Genomic DNA, 25,167 nt, shown 5'->3' with positions numbered 1-25,167 from the left:
ATGGAGAACAAAAAACACTGAAACGGCTGGGCACGGTGGCTCATGCCTGTAATCCCAGCACTTTAGGAGGCCGAGGCTGTCGAATCATGAGGTCAGGAGATCCGGACCATCCTGGCTAATATGGTGAAATCCTGTCTCTACTAAAAAATACAAAAAAAAAAATTAGCCGGGCGTGGTGACAGCCGTCTGTAGTCCCAGCTACTTGGGAGGCTGAGGCAGGAGAATGGCATAGGCATGAACCCAGGAGGTAGAGCTTGCAGTGAGCCAAGATCACGCCACTGCACTCCAGCCTGGGCGACAAAGCAAGACTCTGTCTCAAAAAAAAAAAAAAAAAGAAAACACTGAAACAAGTTTAGGTGCTAAAAGAAAAAAAGGCTCACCCCAGAATTTCTATACCAGCAAAAAGATTCTTTGCACACAGAGGCAAAATAAAGACATTTCAGAAAAACGAAAGATAATAATTTGTTATTAGAAAACTCATAGGATGAGCCAGGCACGGTGGCTCACGCCTGTAATCCCCAGCACTTTGGGAGGCCAAGGCGGGCAGATCACGAGGTCAGGAGATGGAGACCATCCTGGCTAACATGGTGAAATCCAGTCTCTACTAAAAATACAAAAAAATTAGCTGGGCGTGGTGGCAGGCGCCTGTAGTCCCAGCTACTCAGGGGGCTGAGGCAGGAGAATGGCGTGAACCCGGGAGGCAGAGCTTGCCATGAGCCAAGATCACGCCACCGCACTACAGCCTGGGCGACAGAACGAGACTCCGTCCCAAAAAAAGAAAACTCATAGGATGATATTAAAGGAAGTCTTGTCAGAATGAAGGGAAATAATACTGGATCCATCCTTGGATCTTCAGAAAGGAATAAAAAGCACCAGAAATGGTAAATACGTGAGCCAATATAAAAGCCTTTTTCTTATTACTTGTTTAAAATACATGATTGTATGAAAGTTATAACACTGCCTTGTGGGGGTTTATGACACATGTAGATGTAACTGATAAGACAACTGCAATATAAAGGATAGAAGGGGCAGGAAATGCACCTAAATGGTTGCAAAGTTTCTTCATTTTATGTTAAGTGGTACAAAATTAATTCTAAAAAGACTGTGAGGGCCTGGGATGGTGGCTTATGCCTGTAATACCAGCACCTTGGGAGGCCAAGGCAGGAGGACTGCTGGAGCCCAGGAATTCAAGACTAGCCTGGGCAATATGGCAAAACTCTGACTCTACAAAAATTTTTTAAAATATATAAATAAAAAGTTGTGAGAAGTTATGGATGTATACTGTTATTTCTATAGTAATCACTGGAAAATAATTCAGAGGTACAGCTAAAAAATAAATAGGCAAATTAAAATAAAATTATAAGAACTATTCAATTCATTCAAAAAGAAGGCTGAAAGTAAAAAATAGAGAAACAACAGAAGAGCAAAAGAAAAACAAATAATAAAATGACAGTAAATTCAATCACATCAATGATTAAATTTAACATGAATGGACTAAGTACTACAGTTACAAAGCCAGAGATTGTCACAATGGACAACAAAAGTATGCAGAACATCTTTATAAAGGTATTTTAAAAACTTGACTAAAGAGCATAAAAGAAAACCTGAATCAAAGGTGACACTGACTATATTCATTGTAGACTATAGCTTAAATTGTAAAAGTATCATTCTTCTCTCAGATTAATATAAAAATTTAGTACAATTATAATTATAAATCCTAGAAGGATATTTTGAGAACTTGATATAATACTAAAATTCAAATAAAGGAATAAATGTATCTAAATTTTAAGATAATTTTGAGGGGATTAAACAAACAGGGAAGATGGCTTGCTTCTCAGATACTGAAATATACCCCTAAATCATAATAATTAAAATAGTTTGACAGTGGCCCAGAAAATTCACATAACAATGAAAAAGGATATAGTTTAACAATGTATTTATAAACTTTGACTATCATATGGTGACATCACAAGTCATTGAGAAAAATAAAGTATTAGTGAATAATGTAAAATTGGCTCACTATGGAGGTTTTCATTTCATACAACGTGTAGGAATAAATTCAAAGATCGACTAATGGTCTAAATTTGACAGCTAAAACTAGAATGCTAATAGAAAAAGTAGGTGAGTAACTTTGTAACTGAGGTACAGAAGAATTTATATTAGAACTAAAGTTTTCAGATTTACTCTAAACATAGTAGACTATCGCAGGCAAAGTTAAAAGGCAATAAATAAAGGAAACATATATATACAAAGTTTGTTACCAAAAGGAATTAATATTTAAAACACTTAAGAAATTACTACAAAATAGCAGGTAAAATACAATAAACCACATTAAAAAAAGAAAAACTGGCCAAAGGATATGGACAGAAAATTCATAAAAGGGCAAACCTGAGGCAGGGCCACCACACTGCACAACTCTAGGGGACAACATCCATGTGAAATAGTGCCCTGGAGGTGTGCAGTTCCCCAGGGCATGGTTTATGCAGTGACCATGTTGACTGGCTGTTATATAAATAATGCTGAGCCTCACTAGTAATCAGGAAAATACAAATTAAAGCAAAAAGTTACTACTTGGTACCTATCGGATTGATAGAATTAAAGAAACAATGTGGGAAAGGAGTATAAAACATAATATGGTACACAGAACAATGAATACAGATGTAGGTAAATATTAATAAACGAACAGAAGGAGAACCAGAAGGCTACCTGTTAAATACAAGAGTGGGTGCCTATGTAAAGAATAAAGAATAGAAAAGGTATAGAACTGTAGAGGCTAAATGGAGAAAACAAATGAGGGCCTTGAACAGGTCAACAATGACAATATGCCATAAAGTGGAGTCTGAGTTACTCAATTTTGTATACCCAATATTAAAAGAAAGATACAACAGAAATACCAGATAATTCCAGAAAATGCAAACTAATTTATAGTGACAAAAGCAGATCAGTAGTCTCTCGAGGAGGTAGGGGGCAGGAAGAAGGAATTACAAAAAGGCATGAGGAAACTCTTGGGGGTAACTGATATGTTCATTATCTTTTTCATTTTTAAATTTTTTTAAGAGACAGGGTCTTGCTCGGTAGTCCAGGCTGGAGTGCAATGGCATGACCATAGCTTATTGCAACATCGAACTCCTGGCCTCAAGCAATTCTCCCTCCTGGGCCTCCCAAAGTGCTGGAATTACAAGTGTGAGCTACCATGCCCGGCCTGTTCATTATCTTGGCTGGTTTCTCAGTTGCATACTGTGAAAAGTTACCAAATCATACATTTTAAACAGCATAGTTTATTGAATAGCAATTATACCTCAAAAAAACTGTGAAAATTACATAGAAAACACACCAAAGGCCAGGCGTGGTGGCTCATGCCTGTATCCCAGAACACTGGGAGGCTGTGGTAGGAGGATTGCTTGAGGCCAAGAGTTTGAGACCAGCTTGGGCAACATAGTAAGACCTTGTCTCTACGAAAAAAAGTTTTTAATTAACCAGGCATGGTGGCACACGCCTGTAGTCCCAGCTACCCAGGAAGCTGAGGTGGGAGGATCGCCTGAGTCCAGGAGTTAGAGGTTTCAATGAGCTATGATTGTGCCACTGCACTGGAGCCTGAGTGACAAAGCAAGAACCTGTCTCAAACAAAACAAACAAGAACTGCCAGATATTAATTTAAATAAATAATATATACCATATGACAAAACCTACAGCATCTACTAATGTACTTCTATTAGATCTAATTAAACAATCTTAATTCAGCAAATAATTAGAGCTTTTTATATAAATTACCTGTGTTTGTCCTCTTTGAAATAATGCTGATCCATGAAGGGTTTTAAACATATCTACCTCACAACTTACATTCCTAAGTGAAGTCAAATCCCGACCATCGCACCTATAGTGATATAGGAAATAAGTACATGAAGTAATGCTGGAAACAGAAAAATCACGTCTTTATCTCTCCCAGGAAGTTCTCAATCTCAGCTGTGTATCATAAGCCCCTGTGGAACTTTAAAAAATAATAGATACTTGAGCACTATCCTGAATATCACTTAATCAGAATGTCTGAAGTTGAACCTATATTCCTGTGTTGTTAAAAAGCTGTACAGGTAGGCCGGGCGCGGTGGCTCACGCCTGTAATTCCAGCACTTTCGGAGTCCGAGGCAGGCGGATCACGAGGTCAGGAGATCGAGACTATCCTGGCTAACACGGTGAAACCCGTCTCTACTAAAAATACCAAAAATTAGCCGGGTGTGGTGGTGGGCACCTGTAGTCCCAGCTACTCGGGAGGCTGAGGCAGGAGAATGACATGAACCCGGAAGACGGAGCTTGCAGTGAGCCGAGATTGCACTCCAGCCTGGGTGACAGAGTGAGACTCTGTCTCAAAAAAACAAACAAACAAACAAACAAAAAACCTCTACAGATAATCCTGAAGTGCAGTCAGGGCTGGCAGGCACTGCTTTACACACCAGGCCCAAGACAGATGGTCACATATCACGTACTTTTTCTTCAATAGGTGTCCATTTATACAGCAAATATTATAATTCTTTACTGTTCACTTGAAAAAAAACAAACTTTCTTTGATCAAGTTTCCATTTTCAAGGCAACTTGCAGAGACAGTGCATACTTCAATTTCAACAAAAAAGGGTATGCTTACCTTTTGTATTCATTCAAAATAATACTTCTAAAAACTTCCTTTGTAACAACATTGAAGGATTCTATTATTTCATATGGATCGGCCTCTGGAAATTTTTCTATAGAAAAAAGACAAACCAAAACAAAGATTTTTACTTTTTTAGGAAATAGGATTTCTCTAAAGTTCATAGCATAAAATCAACTAACTACAGGAATCAACCAAGGGAGATGACTCTGAATGTTTAGTCCTCAGGCAAACAAAGTAGATAAATTAAATGTTCTCAACCAACTGTGACACATCAAGTACCAAGTACCACAACTGTGTTGATATTGTGAACTTAGTTTGCTTTCTACCTGAATGACTGAATGACAGTGCTTTGAAATCAGTTCCTTTTTCTTTCTTTTTTTTTGGAGACAAAGTCTTGCTCTGTTGTCCAGGCTGGAGTGCAATGCCGCAATCTTGGCTCACTGCAACCTCTGTCTCCTGGGTTCGAGCAATTCTCCTGCCTTAGCATCCTGAGTGGCTGGGACTACAGGCATGTACCACCACGCCTGGCTAATTTTTTTGTATTTTAGTGGAGATAGGGTTTTACCATGTGGCCCAGGCTGCTCTTGAACTCCTGAAGTCAGGCAATCTGTCTGCCTCGGCCTCCCAAAGTGCTAGGATTACAGGCGTGAGCCAATGCGCCCAGCCCATTAGTTCCCTTTTCTACTATGTTACCAGAAGAATCCAGCCAACCTTTATGGAAAAGGTCTGACAGTCTTTTTTTTTTTTTGAGATGGAGTTTCGCTCTTGTTGCCCAGGCTAGAGTGCAATGGCATGATCTCAGCTCACCGCAACCTTCGCCTCCTGGATTCAAGCAATTCTCCTGCCTCAGCCTCCCTAGTAGTTGGGATTATAGGCATGTGCCAACACACTTGGCTAATTTTTGTATTTTTAGTAGAGACGGGGTTTCTCCATGTTGGTCAGGCTGGGCTCGAACTCCTGACCTCAGGTGATCCGCCTGCCTTGGCCTCCCAAAGTGCTGGGATTACAGGCATGAGCCACTGTGCCCGGCCTAACTGACAGTTTTAAGAGTAGACACCCTCGCTCTTTTGCCTTTAATCTAAATCTGCAAATTGGGGAAAAATTTTAAAAATATATTATAAATCCCTACAAACTGTTTTCTATCTAATATTTGTCGAATGCTTTCATGAGCCAGGCACTTTATTGGTTTTTTAATGCTTTTAACTTTCATAATAACTTATGAACTAAATTTTATTATTCCCATTCTACAGAAGAAGAAACTGAGGCTTAAAGGGGTAAAGTACTGTGTAAGAGATAACCAATGAGTTTAAAAAAAAAACATAAATAAAAAACAAAGAGGTGGAGTAAACTGCCTGAGACCACACAGGTAGTAACTGATACAGCTGTAACCTGAATACAGATCTGTCAGCCTCAAAGGCATATGGTTTTATTTTATTTTATTTTTAGCTTAGGGTTTAGATGTTAAACTATTCTACCCTATCAATTAATTTATGCCAAGTTTTTTTTTTTTTTTTTTTTTTTTTGGAGATGGAGTCTGGCTCTGTCGCCCAGGCTGGAGTGCAGTGGCTCGATGTCTGCTCACTGCAAGCTCCGCCTCCCGGGTTCACGCCATTCTCCTGCCTCAGCCTCCCGAATAGCTGGGACTATGCCAAGTTTTAAGTACTATTCTCTCGCCGGGCGCGGTGGCTCAAGCCTATAATCCCAGCATTTTGGGAGGCCGAGGCGGGCGGATCACGAGGTCAGGAGATCGAGACCATCCTGGCTAACACGGTGAAACCCCGTCTCTACTAAAAATACAAAAAAATTAGCCGGGCGTGTTGGCGGGCGCCTGTAGTCCCAGCTACTCGGGAGGCTGAGGCAGGAGAATGGCGTGAACCCGGGAGGCGGAGCTTGCAGTGAGCCGAGATCGCGCCACCGCACTCTAGCCTGGGGGACAGAGAAAGACTCCGTCTCAAAAAAAAAAAAAAAAAAAAAGGTACTATTCTCTCATGTGTATGGTTTATTAAACATAACTTCAAAGTAACCAAAACACAAGAAATGGTCATAGAAAGATATATTAGATTGTATCTTCCTCAGATAAGAATAATTTTTAATATTAGACTTTAATATCTTTTCTGCTTTAACTGAGTTGTACTTAGAAAGGAAAACAATCAGTACCAAAACGTTTAAAATATCCTATCAACCCAGAGGGTCGTGAAGATATTCTACTATGTATAATACAAACAAAAAGTCACTTTTCTTTTAAAATAAGACAATATTCGCTATAAAATTTCTTTCTTACCAAATAGGATGAAATGTAGTGACAAAGGACTAAACTTATTCAATGACAATTACAATTAATGGCCTTAGTATCAATGCTAACAGCATTTTTTTTTTTTTTTGAGATGGAGCCTTGCTCTATTGCCCAGGCTGGAGTGCAGTGGTGATCTCGGCTCACTACAACCTCTGCCTAACAGGTTCAAGCGATTCTCGTGCCTCAGCCTCCTGAGTAGCTGGGATTACAGGCGCCTGCCACCACGCCCGCCTAATTTTTGTATTTTTGGTAGAGATGGAGTTCACCATATTGGCCAGGCTGATCTTGAACTCCTGACCTCAAGTGATCCACCCACTTTGGCCTCCCAAAGTGCTGAGATTACAGGCATGAGCCACCACACCTGGCCAGTTTTTTATCTTAAAATAAATATTCATGTGAGAGTATATTTGTCTATTAGAAAAATTAACAAAAACTATGTCATACTTCATTTATATTCAGTTTGTGTGAGGTTGATATTATTATTATTATTATTTTTTTTTTTTTTGAGACACAGTCTTGCTCCATCGCCCAGGCTGGAGTGCAGTGGCGCGATCTCGGCTCGCTGCAAGCTCCACCTCCCGGGTTCACGCCATTCTCCTGCCTCAGCCTCCTGAGTAGCTGGGACCAGAGGCGCCCGCCACCACGCCCGGCTAACTTTTTGTATTTTTAGTAGAGACAGGGTTTCACCGCGTTAGCCAGGATGGTCTCGATCTCCTGACCTCGTGATCCGCCTGCCTCGGTCTCCCAAAGTGCTGGGATTACAGGCGTGAGCCACCACGCCTGGCCAGAGGTTGATATTATACAGTAAGATCCTTTGCTTAATAATTACTGGAGAGCTAAATTACCTAAGTTCTGTATCTTATGATTCCACTAGGTATTAAGAATAGCATCAGTTAACATTTATTGAACACTTACTGTGTGGCAGGCGCAGATGTAAATGATTCACTCATTTAATCCCCATAAACCAGGTATTATTAACACTGCAATTTCACAGATCAAGAACTCAAGAATTTTAAATAATATATTTGGGTTTTCAAATGACAAGATACCAGGTTACATTTCTTGTATGCTAAGAGTTTGATTCAGAAAAGATCAGCAACATTCACATTCAACACTTACTAGGTACGTACTCTGCATCAAATGTAGTGCTAGCTACATTCATAGAAGTTAATTTACCAGTAACCCTGTGAGCTATCATTATTAAAAGTTTATTGACAATAAAGCTGAGAAACAATGAGAGTAACATTTACTTGAGATCTTCAACCAAAGTTAAAAAAAAAAGTCTATTATTTCTTTTAACGCTTTTAAAATTAAAAAAAACATAGTAATAGCGGTTCTGTGCAAAGGGGACTTCCTCTTTCCCCAAAACAGTTCAGGGAGGCTTTGGAGAAGAGGTGGCATTTGAACCTTGGATTAGAAGAAGACCACCTACTATGAGAGAGCATTCTAGGTCTAGGGAACAGCAGCTGTAAAGTTCAAAGTCCTTTGAATTCTTCTTTGCTTACAGATGTGATGCCTTTCCTCTTTGACCTTTAATCCCAAGAAGCAAGAGTCAGGCCATGCCTTATTAAAGCTGCCCTCAGCAAAATAATAAAATAAAATAAAATAAAATGAAATTTACCTTTTAGTTGTTCCTCCGTATCTAATCTTATTTTGTTAACAGCTTCATCTCTGGAAACCTAAAAGAAAGTTGAGGTTCAGTTATCACATATACATGACAACATTTAATATTTCTGTTTTCTAATTATTATACAATGAACACACTGTGAATTACTCAGATTTCTTTAATATTCTTTAAAATATTAGAATTGGTTCTTGATTTATGACAAATACTATATGTTAATTCATTCAAATACATTTGTACACTCCCCTAAAACTTACATTAAAAAGAAAAGAACTTTGGGTGGCCAAGGTGGGCAGATCACTTGAGGCCAGGAGTTCGAGACCAGCCTGGCCAACATGGCCATCTCTACTAAAAATACAAAAGATAGCTGAGTGTGGTGGCGTGCACCTGTAATCCCAGCTACTTGGGAGGCTGAGGCATGAGAATCGCTGGAAGGCGAAAGTTGCAGTGAGCTGAGATCACGCCACTGCACTCTAGCCTGGGCAACACAGAGAGACTCTGTCTCAAAAACAAAACAAAACAAAAGAACGGAGAAACAATTAGGCTTTTGTTAGCTTTTCATTTAGAGATTTTTAATAAAAATAGGACTAGCATTCATAAAGAAAATTACATGAGTTATGACAAAAATGTATTCCTAGGGCAATTATAGAAGACAAAACTCAGGTATACCTACTTTGTCATGCTCGTAATCTGTAAAAACTGCATAGAGTCTCTCCATAGCCAGTCTATTTAAGCACAAAATAAATGTTAGCATAATATCTGGAAACATGAGGCAGTTTCTATTATAAACAAAACTGAAATATTTAATAATAATCAGCTAAAACTTTAATAAATACTTCAGAAAGAATTAAAAATTTATATTGCTATTTATCATTGCTAATCTGTTTACTATTTATGGTATAGAACACATTTCTTTCTCTCACCCTCTCAGGGGAAACCACATGTGGTATCCTGTTCTTTTCTTCTTAATTGTTCAATTAATTTCAGCTTTCACATACTCTTTTTAACCTCTTCCTTTCTTCATTCTACCCATTTAGGCTCCATTATCACATGAAACTCTTTTGCTAGGAAGAGTTAATTTAATTTCCAACTCATGGCTGTGCAACTGACATTAAGGGAAAGTATTAACCTTTTCAATTTTTTCAAATAAAATAATTTTCCAGTGATTCATTTACATTTACTGAGTGTCTGCCTAACGTTCTAAGCACTGGGCATGAAACAGTGATTACATCTGATTTCTTTTTGAGAATTCTAACAGTCTCCTTAGATATTCAAATATCTTATGTTTTATTCTCTTTTTCCCAGACGTGGAGAGATGTGGTGATTACCTGAATCTTGACCAATAAACACTCTCTTTCATTTCAGATTCAAAGTCAGGTCTTACAAGAGTGATGTGGGCTTATCCTTCTTAAGGGAGTAAACAGATATTTATGGGAATGACTCTTAAAACAGAAAAGTGCTATTTATGAAGTAAACAGATATTTAGCTATTTATGAGTAAACAGATATTTATGGGAATGACTCTTAAAACAGAAAAGTGCTATTTATGAAGTAATGCATGGGCAGTGCTTCCATGGGAAGTTTCTCTCCCATGAGGAAATTAAATCTGATGACAATTTCATATTTTCATTTGCACAGATGTTCTTACTTATGAGTATGTTTCACAATCTCTGGCGAAGGGGTAAATAACTTCTGAGGTGTCCTCTTGGTAACACCAGTTTCTTTTACCAACTGCTGAATGCCCTGAATTATTTGTTGGGTATATTTCACTCCCACTTTGATAGCATGGCAAAAGTCCTGCTGTAAAATGTTCTCTGCAGAGGCTTCCAACATGACTATTTAAAGGAAAAAGAAAAAAAAAATGACTGCCATCGAAGCTCTCAGTAATACAACATTTTCAAATACCATGACATGACATAAATATTATGGATCAATTTTACTTCTTAGTGATAGATCCACCTTGATTTCTTTCCTCAGAATCAACATACTTCCCAAATGTAAGCAGTGGTAAATGAATAAAGACACCTTGATATCTGTATTTAGGTTTATATTCTCCTTAAGTTTAAGGAGGGATTTCCCATAAAAAATGAAACAGAAAAAAAAAAAAGAAATTATATATTTATTTTAAAAGTTTTATTGAACTATAAGTCACATAAAATAAAAACTAAATCTTTTAAAGTATACAAGTGCATTTGTTTTTAATACTTTTTTTTTTTTTTTTGAGACGGAGTCTCGTTCTGTTGACCAGGCTGGAGTGCAGTGGCGCGATCTCGGCTCACTGCCAGCTCCGCCTCCCAGGTTCACGCCATTCTCCTGCCTCAGCCTCCTGAGTGGCTGGGACTACAGGCGTCCGCCACCATGCCCAGCTAATTTTTTGTATTTTTAGTAGAGACGGGGTTTCACTGTGTTAGCCAGGATGGTCTCGATCTCCTGACCTTGTGATCTGCCCGCCTCGGCCTCCTAAAGTGCTGGGATTACAGGCGTGAGCCACCACCCCTGGCAATACATATTTTAAATAAAATGTAAAAATATGTAACACAATAGGAATCTAATAAATATTTCCTGTTTAACAATTAATTCTCACATTGTCTAATTCTTGCACAGATGGGGAAATCTCTGCAGCAATCCTGTTTCAAGTAAGCCAACTAAAGGACTGAATAATACAATTTTTTCTTTTTTTTTTTTTTTTGAGACAGTCTCTGTCTGTCGCCCAGGCTGGAGTGCAGTAGTGGCATCATCTCGGCTCACTGCAAGCTCTGCCTCCTGGGTTCACGCCATTCTCCTGCCTCAGCCTCCTGAATAGCTGGGACTACAGGCGCCCACCACCACGCTCGGCTAATTTTTTTGTATTTTTAGCAGAGATGGGGTTTCGCCATGTTAGCCAGGATGGTCTTGATCTCCTGACCTTGTGATCCGCCCACCTCAGCCTCCCAAAGTGCTGGGATTACAGGCGTGAGCCACCACGCCAGCCCAATATAATTTTTTCTATTGCATTAGAAATAGCTAAAGGAAGTTTTCTAAACAGAAATGAAAAAATATGAGCAGATATCGTGGACTGTTAGAAAGGAAAGAAAATCAGTATGCAAACTAAGACTAAATATAGAGGCTGGGCCTGGTGGCTCACACCTGTAATCCCAGCACTTTGGGAGGCTAAGGTGGGCAGATCACCTGAAGTCAGAGTTCGAGACCAGCCTGGCCAACATAGCGAAACTCTGTCTCTACTAAAAATACAAAAAAATTAGCCAGGCGTGGTGGTGGGTACCTGTAGTCCCAGCTACTCAGGAGGCTGAGGCATGAGAATCACTTGAACCCAGGAGGTGGACGTTGCAGTGAGCTCAGATCACACCACTGCACTCTAGCCTGGGCGACAGAATGAGGCTCCATCTCAAAAATAAATAAATAAATAAATACATAAAGAGAGAAAAAGAGTAAATACAGAGCAATAAGCTTTTCTTTCCCTCTTGAGTTTTCTAAATTATGTTTGACAGTTGAAGCAAAAGCAAAAATTGTAACACTGTCTGATATGGTTCTAACTGTAGAAGAAAATGATAACAATTGCATTCCAAATGGGAGAGGGTAAAGGGAAATAAGGTTTCCGTATTTTGCACCAGGCCTGAAGAAATTTCTTCTGATACCATGATACTGAGATGGCTACATTCTTTTTCTCATCTGTATTTCCAGGATATCCTCTCACTTTGACAGGATTAAACCAGAGATTTTTAAAAATTCATTTAATGGGTGTAAATTATATCTCAATAAATTGCTTTTAAAAATGAAATATGTGGCCAGGTGTGATGGCTCACGACTATTGTCCCAGTACTTTGGGAGGCCAAGGTGGGAGGATTATTTGAGGCCAGGAGTCTGGGACCAGGCTGAGCAACACAGCAAGGTCCTGTCCCTAAAAAAATAAAAGCTAGAAGATAAAAAACTCATCTGTGGTGGTGTGCCTGTAATCCTAGCTATTCTAGAGGCTGAGGCAGGATGATCACTTGAGGCCAGCAGTTTGAGGCTAGGCTACAGTGAGCCATGATCACGCCACTATACTCATACTCTAGTCTGGACAACAGAGTTGAGAAGAGTTGAGAACCAGATTAAAAAATATATATATATGGCTGGGCATGGGGCTCATGCTTGTAATTCCAGTGCTATGGGAGGCCAGGACAGGAGGATTGCTTGAGGCCAGGAGATTAGCCTGGGCAATATAATGAGATGCTATATCTAATAAAAATAACGGTAAAATTAAAAAAATAGAATATGACAAAGAAAAATGGTTACCCCCCAAATAAATTTTGTTTTCACTCATTAAACTTTAATGCAATTCCTTTTAAAAAATACTTTCTAAGAAAATTCCTTTAGCCAGGTGTGGTGACATGTGCCTGGATTCCCAGCTACTCAGGAGGCTGAGGACAGAGGATCGTTTGAACTCCACAGTTTGAGACTGTAGTGATGTATAATCACACCATTACATTCCAGCTTGACAACAGAGTGAGACTGTCTTAAAAAAAAAAAAAAAAAAAAAAGAAAGAACACTCCTTACAGTTGAGTCTACAGAGCTGTGCTGTCCAATATGGTAACTACTAGCCACATATGGCTACTTGCATTTAAATTATTTAAAATGAGACAAAATTAAAATTTTGGTTCCTCAGTTACTCTAGCCACATCTGAAGTCATCTGAAGTGCTAAGTAGCCACATGATCAGATATAAAACATTCCCTTCACTGCAGAGTTCTACTGGACAACACTGCCATCGATGCTAAAAATTTAAACATAAAAGCTTGTCAAAATGATTGCTTATAGGCCCAGCATGGTGGCTCACACTTGTAATCCCAGCACTTTGGGAGGCCGAGGCAGGTGGATCACCTGAGGTCAGGAGTTTGAGACCAGCCTGGCCAACATGTTGAAACCCCATCTCTACTAAAATTAAAAAATTAGCCAGGTGTGGTGGCACACACCTGTAGTCCCAGCTACTTGGGAGGCTGAGGCAAGAGAATCGCTTGAACCTGGAGGTGGAGGTTGCAGTGAGCCGAGATTGCGCCACTGCACTCCAGCCTGGGTGGCAGAGTAAGACTCCATCTCAACCAAAAAAAAAAAAAAAAAAAAAGAAGCTATAAATTCTAGACCCAAAATATCTTCTAAAAATATGTTACTGGTATACTTTTTCCAGACATATCTTCTCACATACAGAAATAATAGTGATATTAAATATACCAGTTGAAAACAAGCATCTAAATGGTACTGTTCAGAATGTTGGTGTTGAAGTTATCCAGCAGCTGACAGCATGGTGTAATTATTCTTGCCCTATAAGATTATACTGTAAAGATTCGGATGACTGCCTGGGAGTGGTGGCTCACGCCTGCAATCCCAGCACTTTGGGAGGCCGAGGCGGGTGGATCACCTGAGGTCAGGAGTTTGATACCAGCCTGATAAACATGGTGAAACCCTGTCTCTACTAAAAACACAAAAATTAGCCAGGTGTGGTGGTGCACACCCGTAATCCCAGCTACTCAGGAGGCTGAGTCAAGACAATCACTTGAACCTGGGACGCGGAGGCTGCACTGAGCCGAGATCGTGCCACTGTACTCCAGCCTGGGCAAGAGAGAGAGACCTGGTCTCCAAAAAAAAAAAAAAGATTTGGATGACTAAATGACTAAATATTTTAATAATGAAATAGTAGCAATTACTTTTTTGTATTTTTGTATCATGGAAGTTCCATGATGGTGGTATTTCACTTGGACCCAATGTTAACTTTAACAGGTAAACAAGGGGTTAAAATGCATATTTGATGCATCTTTATGAAAACAGAGAGAGCTGGCTGAATAGCTGCATGGAAATAGTGATACAAAAGTCATAAAATGGAGGCTGGTAATTCCTGAAAACCATCTCCTTACAGGTTGGTTCTGAATCACTCTCAGCCTCCCTCTACCCAAGACTAGTCTCTGAAATTTATGCACTCTAGAGTCTCATTCTTCCCTCCTGAAAGCAACAGGTGAGAAGAGCCAGCTGGAAGTCAGCCTATGGGGTTTCTATGGCATGCCATATGCGCAGCAAAGATTCCTTGGTTCTGCTGGGTGCGGTGGCTCACGCCTATAATCCCAGCACTTTTGGTGGCAGATCACTTGAGGCCAGGAATTCGAGACCAGCCTAGCCAACATGGCAAAACCCCGTCTCTACTAAAAATACAAAAATTAGCTGGGCGTGGCAGTGCATGCCTATAATCCCAGCTACATGGGAGACTGAGGCAGGAGAATCACTTGAGCCTGGGAGGCAGTGTTGCAGTGAGCTAAGATCGCACTGCTGTACTCCTCCACCCTGTGCAACAGAGCGAGACTGTCTCAAAAAAAAAAAAAAAAGATTATTAGTTCATTCTTCTAATGTCTACTTAACAATTAGAAGGGTTCAAACTCTAAGGCAGATAGTGGCTATATGACCAATTAGCAGCAGGTTTATTTCTGTGTCTTTTTTTTTTTTGAGACAGAGTCTCGCTCTGTTGCCCAGGCTGGAGTGCAGTGGCGCAATCTCGGCTCACTGCAAGCTCCGCCTCCCGGGTTCACACCATTCTCCTGCCTCAGCCTCCCAGTAGCTGGGACTACAGGTGCCCGCCACTACGCCCGGCTAATTTTTTTGTATTTTTAGTAGAGACAGGGTTTCACTGTGTTAGCCAGGATGGTCTCGATCTCCTGACCTCATGATCTGCCTGCCTCGGCCTCCCAAAGTGCTGGGATTACAGGCGTGAGCCACCGCGCCCGGCCACTTCTGTGTCTTAATGATAATAGCAGGTATTAACTGTATGCTTATTAGGTACCAGTAACATGCTGGGCACTTTGCAAATCTTGACTCTTATCTTCGTAACTACCCTGTAAAGTAATAAGACTAGTTTACTAATAGTGAATAAACGAACGCCGTAACTTTCAGCAAAAATTCAGATGAACAGGAAACCAATACTTTGCTCAAGGCTCCGAGATGCTCAAACATGAGGTAGACATCATCTATTATTCACGGCTTCCCCATTCTTTGGAATATCCTCTCTACATTTTGATAGTTACTCACAGGACTAATCCCACCTTCTGGAGGCAGAATACAAAAATCATTTCCTTGCCTCGCTTGCACTCAAGGGTATAGTCATGTGCCACAGTTCTGCTCAATGAGATGTAAATAGAAACTGCTGTGTGGGGATTTCTGGGAAAGTTGCTTAAAACGCAGGTTGACTTACTCAACTGCCACACACCTTTTTGCTATTCCCTTCTTTTTTCTTCCTCCTGCCTATAAGTCAGGTAAGTTGGCCAGAGCTCTTCATGCCAGTTCATATGCATGAAGATGAGGCCACATCTTGAGGATAGCAGAGGAGAAAGCTAAAAGGAATCTAGATTTCTGAAGATGTCATGTAACCACTATCACTGTCCTAGATTTACCACCTCTGAATTTCTTTTACCTGAGAGAAAAACAAAGTTTCCATCTTGTTTAAGTCTTATTTATTTGGTTCGACAACACAACCCCCAACTAATATGTGGGGATTTTTCTAACTTACAGAACCTAATTTTAACTTCATCACTGGCTAACATACCAGAAGAAGAAGCTGGAAATGAGATGTTTCACATATTACTTGTACAAAAAAGCAGTAAAAGTTGAATAGTTTTGTTTCATCAAAATGTTCCCACATCAGAAGACCCTATGTCAAAAAGTCCCACACATCTAACATCACATAGTAGAATAAACCAACAATAAAAGTCCTTAAATAATTTGTCCAAGATCACATGATTATAGTGGCAAAGACAGGTTTCAAATACAGGTCATTCTGACTGCTAAAGCCCATTTTCCTTCCACAGAACAAGGACCTGATTTTCGTATGCAAGTATGACATTTCTGTCACAAGGAGTAAGTGAAAATGGCCCATGGTCAATGCATTTCTTCTATTTTATTACCAGTTTTCCACCTAGTAGAAATGGGTCACTTCTTAAGAGGATACCAAGCAGACTTAGAATGAAATAGCTAAATTATAATATTTAAACTAATAAAATGGTTACTACCAGACTTAGAACTTCTATTTTTAAACTAAGTTATTTAGACTAATAACTTATTAGTCTAAACATAATTACTGAAATTATTTTTAGACTAAAAATTAGTTATAATTTTAATAATTTTAATTAAAATTTAGTCTAAAAATAATTACTGAAATGATCTTGGTAAATATTTTTGTATATTTTTAAATAAAATTGAATACAATCCTGTAATTTTAGGTATCATTTGACACGAAGCAAGAGCACTACAAAAATAGGACAGAGATAAAACATTACAAAAATAGGACAGAGACAAAACATAACAAAAATTTTTATGGCTACCAACAAAACATACACACAGAGATTAAATTCAGTTTAAGAAGCCAGAACTTGAAAGTAAAATCCAGAACAAATGTGGTATTTAAAACAACTTACCAATCTGACTTTTAGGTGCTCCAGCAACCACTAAATTTAAAGTACTAGAAGACATTTCTTTTCTTGTTGGGTTAACAACATATTCTCCATCAATTATTCCTATTCGTACTGCCCCTGAAATGTATTAGAATATTGGCAACTATTTAATGGAAATTCCCAGTTTTCAAGACATTATTCCAGTCATGGCTTCAACCCCATCTTTGATTGTGACCACAGAATAAAATCCATGTTTCTACCATGGTATTTAAGACCCACAGAACATCCTACCCCACCCTACCTTCTGGCCTCACTGGACCACTCTGAATTGCTCAAATATACCACTTCTTCCACACCTCTGGGATTATGCTCATGTTTGTCCCCTGGTCTAGTCAGTATCCTCTCTAAGGCAAATGCTTAACACCAGATCCTACTAAGGTTCAGCTTACACAATGACTCTGAGGAGCCCTCCTTGACAACCTGACCACGCAAAATCAAACCTGCTCCTCTATCATATTCTTAGCACTCTATGTCTTTATAATAACACTGATTATAAATAATTATCTGTCTCCTTTATGCTGAAAGCAAGAACTGCATCTTTCATCGTTGTATTGCTAGGGCCTGCTCTGCCTAGGACACTTGATAATTATTTACTCAATGAGCCATTTTTATATTGCATGATTATGAACTTATAACAGCCGTAAGTTACATTAATTTCATGCTGAAGGAGTATATACTCTGATAATTTCCCAGTTAGAAAAAAAAAAAAAAAAAAGAAGTCCTCTAACAGAAAGAGGCAATTATGAGGTCAAAATATCTAGGGACATAAAATCTGTAACACTGTAACATATGCTATTAGAAACAGAACCCAAGACAAGGATGAAAATGTCTGAAAGACCTGAAAGGAGACTTAGAATGTCATCTAGTTCAATTCATGAAGAGGTTATAAATCAGAGCCATATGCCATTGCTGTAACATGGTCACTACTACTTAATGAAAAAAATGTACATATGATTTCTTACTTTTAAATCCTAACTTACCAACAGGTCCATTCCAAGGAATATCTGATAATGAGAGGGCTACAGAAGCTTTAAAAAGGAGAAAAATAAGGGCTGAAATTAGAATTTCACTGCTTTAAAAAAATCAACACTGATAATTTTAATCCCTACTTTTATACTTACCACCATTAATTGCTAGGACATCAGGCTCATTAACACCATCTACTGCTAACAGATTACACAGAACCTGGTAAAAGGGAAAAAATTTGAAGCACTTAAAATAATCTGTTTGATTTGGAAGGGTTATCATTTAGGTTAACATCTTGGCCTAAAATACCAGAGCACCGTATGGCTAAAAGCAGCGGCTTTGTAGCCAAACCTCTTAATTTTGGCTATCATTTAACCAAATGCTTGACATTAGATAAATTACTTAAACCTCAAAAGCTTCCTCATCTTTAAAAGGGAAAAACAGGCCAGGCATGGTGGCTCACGCCCGTAATCTCAGCACTTTGGGAGGCTGAGGAGGGCGGATCACCTGAGGTCAGGAGTTTGAGACTAGTCTGATCAACATGGTGAAACTCGCTTGCAGTGAGCCGAGATTGTGCCACTGCACTCCAGCCTGGGCGACAGAGCGAGACTCCGTCTCAAAAAAAAAAAAAAAAAAAAAAAAAACATGGTGAAACTCTGTCACTACTAAAAAGACAAAAATTAGCCGGTGTAGAGACTGGTGCCTGTAGTCCCAGCTAATCAGGAGGCTGAGGCAGGAGAATCTCTTGAACCCAGGAGGCAGAGGTTGCAGTGAGCTGAATCGCGCCATTGCACTCCAGCCTGGGTGCCAGAGTGAGAATCTGTCTCTAAATAAATAAATAAATGTGAAAAATAATGGCATCTTCCCAAAAGGTTCCTATGAGAATTAGATAAATATCGTAGGTAAAGCACTTATCACAGTCCTTGCATGTTGCAAGTATTCAGTACATGTTAGCTATTTCTATCATATAAAAATATTTTCTCGGCCAGGTATGGTGGCTCACGCCTGTAATCCCAACATTTTGGGAGGCCGAGGCAGGAGGATCACTTGAGGTCAGGAGTTCAAGACCAGCCTGGCCAACATGGCAAAACCCCGTCTCTACTAAAAACACACAAATTAGCCATGCGTGGTAGTGCACGCCTATAATCCCAGCTACTAGGGAGGCTGAGGCAGGAGAATCACTTGAACCCGGAGGCAGCGGTTTCAGTTGGCTGAGATCACGCCACTGGACTCCAGCCTAGGCAACAAGAGCGAAAATCCGTTTCAAAAAAAAAAAGGCTGGGCGCGGTGGCTCGTGCCTGTAATCCCAGCATGTTGAGAGGCTGAGGTGGGCAGATCACGAGGTCAGGAGATCGAGACCACCCTGCCTAACATGGTGAAACCCTGTCTCTACTAAAAAAAAATACAAAAAATTAGCCGGGCATGTTGGCAGGTGCCTGTAGTCCCAGCTACTCAGGAGGCTGAGGCAGGAGAACAGTGTGAACCCGGGAGGCGGAGCTTGCAGTGAACCGAGATTGCGCCACTGCACTCCAGCCTGGTCGACAGAGCAAGACTCCATCTCAAAAAACAAACAAACAAACAATTTCTGTTGGCCAGGTGCAGTGGCTCAGGCCTATAATAACAGCACTTTGAGAGGCTGAGGCAGGGGATCACTTGAGGTCAGGAGTTCAAGACCAGTCTGGCCAACATGGCAAAACCCCGTCTCTATTAAAAATAGAAAAAAATTAGCCGGATGTGGTGGCGGGCACCTGTAATCCCAGCTACTCAGGAGGCTGAGGCAGGGAGAATGGTTTGAACCTGGGAGGCAGAGATTGCAGTGAACCGAGATCACACCATTGCACTCCAGCCTGGGTGACAGAGAGAGACTCCGTCTCAAAAAAAAAAAAATTTTCTGTTTATAAGCATAGATGAAACAAACTTTATACTGCAATAATGTGCCCATGTCATGCACTTAAGAAAAAAACTTCCCTGATCGGGTGTGGTGGCTCATGCCTGTAATACCAGCAGTTTGGGAGGCTGAGGCAGGAGGATCACTTGAAAGCAGGAGTTCGAGACCAGCCTGGCTTACATAGTGAAACCCCCTCTCTACAAAAAACAAAAAAACTTAGCTGGGTATAGTGGTTTGTGCCTGTAGTCCCAGCTACTTAGGAGGCTAAGTTGGGAGGATCACTTGGGCTCAGGAGTTTGAGGCTGCAGTGAGCCATAATCATGCCAACTGTACTCCAGCCTGGGCAACAAAGGTCCTGACTCAAAACAAAACAAACAAACAAAAAAAAAACACAAAAAAAACTTCCTGAGGCTGAGGCTGTGATATTCTTGCAAAGGCATATTTGCAAGGTGTATTTATTTATTTCAAATGAATGAAATAGGCCGGGCGCGGTGGCTCACGCTTGTAATCCCAGCACTTTGGGAGGCCGAGGCGGGCGGATCATGAGGTCAGGAGATCGAGACCATGGTGAAACCCCGTCTCTACTAAAAAATAGAAAAAATTAGCCGGGCGTGGTGGTGGGCGCCTGTAGTCCCAGCTACTCAGAGAGGCTGAGGCAGGAGAATGGCGTGAACCCGGGAGGGGGAGCTTGCAGTGAGCCGAGATTGTGCCACTGCACTCCAGCCTGGGCGACAGAGCGAGACTCCGTCTCAAAAAAAAAAAAAAAAAAATGAATGAAATGGTTACTTAAGTATATGTGTCATTATGCTGAAAAAAATATTATTCAGAAAGTATTAACATATAATAAAGTAGAGGTTCAGAGGATCCAGCAATAAAATTAGGTAATAAAGATTAGTTACGTTGGTTGTCCTATTCCCAGCCTGATCTGGTCTCCACTCACTCTAGTCACGCTGATCTTCTTTTTAAACTCACTAATTTCTTTCCTGCCTCTGGGCTTTCAATGCTTCCCTGACACAACTTGGTTGGCTAACTCCTACTCAGATTCGGGTGTCAACTCAAACAGACACTGAATAAATGTTAGCTTTTTAAAAGTACTATCTTTTCGCCAGGCACAGTGGCTCACGCGTATAATCCTAGCACTTTGGGAGGCCGAGGCGGGGTGGGGGGGGGGGGGGTGGATCACGAGGTGAGGAGTTCGAGACCAGCCTGACCAACATGGTGAAAACCGGTCTCTATTAAAAATACAAAAATTAGCTGGGCACGGTGGTGCGTGCCTGTAATCCCAGCTACTCAGGAGGCTGAGGCAGGAGAATCACTTGAACCTGGGAGGTGGAGGTTGCAGTGAGTTGAGATCGTGCCATTGCACTCCAGCCTGGGCGACACAGTGAGACTCTGTCTCAAAAAAAAAAAAAAAAAAAAAAAAAGTATTATCTTTTTTCAAAAACTTAATGTAAAATATAACAGTATCATAAAAAATTCTTATGTTCTTTATAATGTTTAGTCTAGGAAATATTACAGAGATTCATTAAGTAATTTTTGATTGATCTGGCAACTAAAAAACCTAAAGCAGAATCTACCTGTGTATCATAGAAGTAGCCAGCTGGAAAGAGTGGTCTAATTGAACGATCTGCCAAAAGAAAAAAAAAGACATTAAACCATAGTGACAGAGTTGCTTTACAGTTCAAAACTTTTGAACTAATATAGATAGCCATTCAATGTTTTCAAGAAAAATCCCCTTGGACTGGTTAACTAAGAGGGACACAGATAAATGTCAGTGCTTCCATTATTACATACCATGCCCTAACAACAAAAACAAACACAGAAGGAGAAGGAGCACATTAACAATAAAGATTGGGGAGCAATTTTTCATTCTGGTTCCACAGGCAACAGTTACATATATAAGCAGCGCAAAGAGACTTAAGACCAATAGCAGGCCAAAAGAAAATGCTTCCTTGCTACTTCGTGTCTGAAGACTGTATATAAATATACATAAAATAGCAATTTCTGACCGAGCGCAGTGGCTCACGCCTGCAATCCCAGCACTTGGGAGGCTGAGGCGGGCGGATCACGAGGTCGGGAGTTCAAGACCAGCCTGACCAACATGGAGAAACCCCATCTCTACTAAAAATACAAAAATCAGCCAGGCATGGTGGTGGGTGCCTGTAATCCCAGCTACTCGGGAGGCTGAGGCAGGAGAATCACTCGAACCCGGGAGGTAGAGGTTGCAGTGAGCCGAGATCGTGCCACTGCACTCCAGCATGGGTGACAGAGCAAGACTCCATCTCAAAAAAAAGCAATTTCTGGGTAGAAGAGCTATAAATTGCATATGATCCCACAATATGTAGGGATGTTAACGATTTGAAAGATTATGGACATATTTCAGTAGCTGATGAATGTAATGTTTAGGAATTACTATTCTGAACATGAAAAAATGTACGAGGAATAGATTCAACAGAGTAGAGGTATGGGCCAAAAAATTCACATGCTCAATAGAGATTTACTCATTTAGTCAACAAATATTTATTGAATGCCTATTCTGTGCTAAGCAGTATAACGGGTACTAGGGATTCAACAGTGAAGAAACAAAAGCTTTTTTCTCTCGTAGTGCCCACATTTGAGTGAGGGAAGAGAAAGAGTGAATAATCTTAGGTGGTGTTAATGCTATGAAGGAAAACTTAAGACACTGTAGAACACAGATGCAAGAGAAGAGATGCTAACATAGGCATATCAGAGAAGATGAATGCCTCTATGTTAATATCTTACCTATTATTCGACTTGTAAGAATTTCTTTATCAGAAGTACCAATCTCTCTTCTCAGATAGTTTGTGGGAATTCTACCTGCTGCAGCAGCTTTTTGTCTGTAGTCAACCTGAAGCAGCAATAAAAAAAAAAGTTCATATAATTATTTTTGCAGAAACAAATTATACTGTAAGAACTACTATATGTATGCTAATTCTCCTGAGGTTGCTAACAACACAGTCTAGACTCCGAGTAGAAAATGTTATTTACTTAGCATTTTGTATCTTTTGGGGAGAGGAAAGTTGATAGAAATGTTTCTGCAAAGTGATTTTAAAAAACGTTCAGGTGCAGTGGCTCACGCCTGTAATCCCAGCACTTTGGGAGGCCAAAGCAGGAGGATGACTTGAGGCCAGGGGTTTTAGAACTGCCTGGGTAACATAGAAAGACCTCGTCTCTACTCCCAATAAAAAAAAAATTAGTTGAGCACAATGGCCTGTGCCCATAGTCCTAGCTACTCAGAAGGCTAAGGTAGGAGGATTGCTTGAGCCCAGGAGTTTGAGGCTGCAGTGAACTATGATCACATCACTGAACAACTCTAGCCTGGGTGACAGAGCAAGACCCTGTCTCTTAAAAAAAAAAAAAAAAAAGTCTTCTACTCAACAGTAAGAGTGGAAGACTCACTATTTGCCACAGATGCTCATTCTGATCAAGTCAAACATTGCTTTCTTTGGTATCAACTCTGTTAAATATAATTGTACCCCCCTTTTCATAATAGAAGGGAGCTATAAAATTCTAATGAGCTCATTACTAAACATATACAGTTGTCTCTTGGTATCCCTGGGGGATTAGTTCTAGGACCTCTTGCAGATATCAAAATCCATGGATGCTCAAATCCTTGATGTAAAACACCACAGTATTTGTTTATAACCTATGTATATCCTCTCATACATTTTAAATCATCTCTAGATTACATACAATCCTTAATACAATGTAAATTCTATGTAAATAGTTTTTATACCGTATTGTGTAGGGAATGACAAGAAAAAAAGTCTGTACATATTCAGTACAGATGCAATTTTTTCCCCAACATTTTCGATCCATGGTTGCTTGAATCCATGGATGCAGAACCCAGGGACATGGAGGGCTGACTGTACTTGAAGAGTCATACTGAAGGGAAACTATGAGTGCAATGAATTCATTGCTTATTCAATGTCAAAGTACTCATGCACTTCCAATCTTCTTGTCAACTTACGCACCTGGACGTTCCAAATTCTAAAGTATGCTTAATCCTAGTATTTGTTTATGAAGCAGTTTATACTCTTTTAATGAATCAGTATCAAAAAACTAGGAAAAAATCTTTGTTGTGCGAGTTTGTATTTTCCACTCACCAGACACTGCACAAAAATATTACACATTCTACACTTACTTAGACCATATTACAGTTCAGATAAATCAGCAAATACTTACCACCAAAGGCATAAACTGGGAAGGCGAAGGTTTTGTTTTACTGACCGCTGTGACCATTACTGCAGTGTCACCTGACTTAAACATAAAGAACAACACTGGTAAGTTCCTTTGAAATCAGATATTAGCACCTAAGTAGCAACTGAATAAATCCTTACTCCAGTTAAACTCAAGAAAAGATATTTAATTCTATGACATGATTATGAAATAAAAAATATTCACAAGTAGTCCAGTCTTGATCTCTGAGCTTCAAAAGCTATGGAATTAAAATAAGGAAAGATTAACAGGTAATTTAGTCATATCCAATGAATTGAATACTATTCTCTACTTCTTATGTGGCTATACATAAGGAAAAATTCCCCAATTATTACTATAGAAGAAAATACCAAAATCACTTTCTCTAGAAAAGCACAACAGAATTTATTAACACATAAAACAGAAGCCCAGGTTTGGAAAGGATGTTAAAGGTCACTTAATACAGCTGGGCACGGTCGCTCACACTTGTAATTCCAGTACTTTGGGAGGGCAAGGCAGGTGGATCACGAGGTCAAGAGATTGAGACCAGGCCAGGCGCGGTGGCTCACGCCTGTAATCCCAGAGCTTTGGGAGGCTGAGGCAGGCGGATCACGAGGTCAGGAGATCAAGACCATCCTGGCTAACATGGTGAAACCTCGACTCTACTAAAAATACAAAAAATTAGCTGGGCGTGGTGGCAGGTGCCTGCGGTCCCAGCTACTCAGGAGGCTGAGGTTGCAGTGAGCCGAGATCGCGCCACTGCACTCCAGCCTGGGCAACAGAGTGAGATTCCATCTCAAAAAAAAAAAAAAAAAAAAAAAAAGAGATCGAGACCATCCTGGCCAACATGGTGAAACCCCGTCTCTACTAAAAATACAAAAATTAGCTGGGTGTGGTGGTGCACGCCTGTAGTCCCAGCTACTCGGGAGGCTGAGGCAAAAGAATTGCTTGAACCTGGGAGGCAGAGGTTGCAGTGAGCCAAAATTGCACCACTGTACTCCGGCCTGGAGACAGAGCAAGAGTCCACCTCAAAAAAAAAAAAAAAAAAAAAAAATAGGTCACTTAATACATG

General features: G+C 40.1%; 1 protein-coding gene across 2 annotated transcripts in view; it reads right to left on the bottom strand.

The window, feature by feature from the left end:
- Positions 1-25,167, bottom strand: part of PNPT1 (polyribonucleotide nucleotidyltransferase 1) — a 57,903-nt gene that overhangs the window by 26,530 nt on the left and 6,206 nt on the right. The window contains exons 3-13 of one of the 2 annotated variants that reach the window (XM_055240599.2): positions 24,084-24,158; positions 22,641-22,746; positions 21,455-21,504; positions 18,145-18,208; positions 18,004-18,051; positions 16,988-17,101; positions 10,207-10,393; positions 9,233-9,284; positions 8,557-8,614; positions 4,637-4,733; positions 3,772-3,874 (exon numbers count right to left, since the gene is read on the bottom strand). In XM_055240599.2, the coding sequence (XP_055096574.1) occupies positions 3,772-3,874; positions 4,637-4,733; positions 8,557-8,614; positions 9,233-9,284; positions 10,207-10,393; positions 16,988-17,101; positions 18,004-18,051; positions 18,145-18,208; positions 21,455-21,504; positions 22,641-22,746; positions 24,084-24,158 (954 nt within the window). The remainder of the gene's footprint in view (positions 1-3,771; positions 3,875-4,636; positions 4,734-8,556; positions 8,615-9,232; positions 9,285-10,206; positions 10,394-16,987; positions 17,102-18,003; positions 18,052-18,144; positions 18,209-21,454; positions 21,505-22,640; positions 22,747-24,083; positions 24,159-25,167) is intronic. The other variant, XM_055240601.2, reaches the window with a different exon arrangement.

The sequence above is a fragment of the Symphalangus syndactylus genome, chromosome 14 (assembly GCF_028878055.3).
Source record: "Symphalangus syndactylus isolate Jambi chromosome 14, NHGRI_mSymSyn1-v2.1_pri, whole genome shotgun sequence".
Lineage (NCBI taxonomy): Eukaryota > Metazoa > Chordata > Mammalia > Primates > Hylobatidae > Symphalangus > Symphalangus syndactylus.
This window is presented reverse-complemented; position numbering and strand designations above follow the sequence as displayed.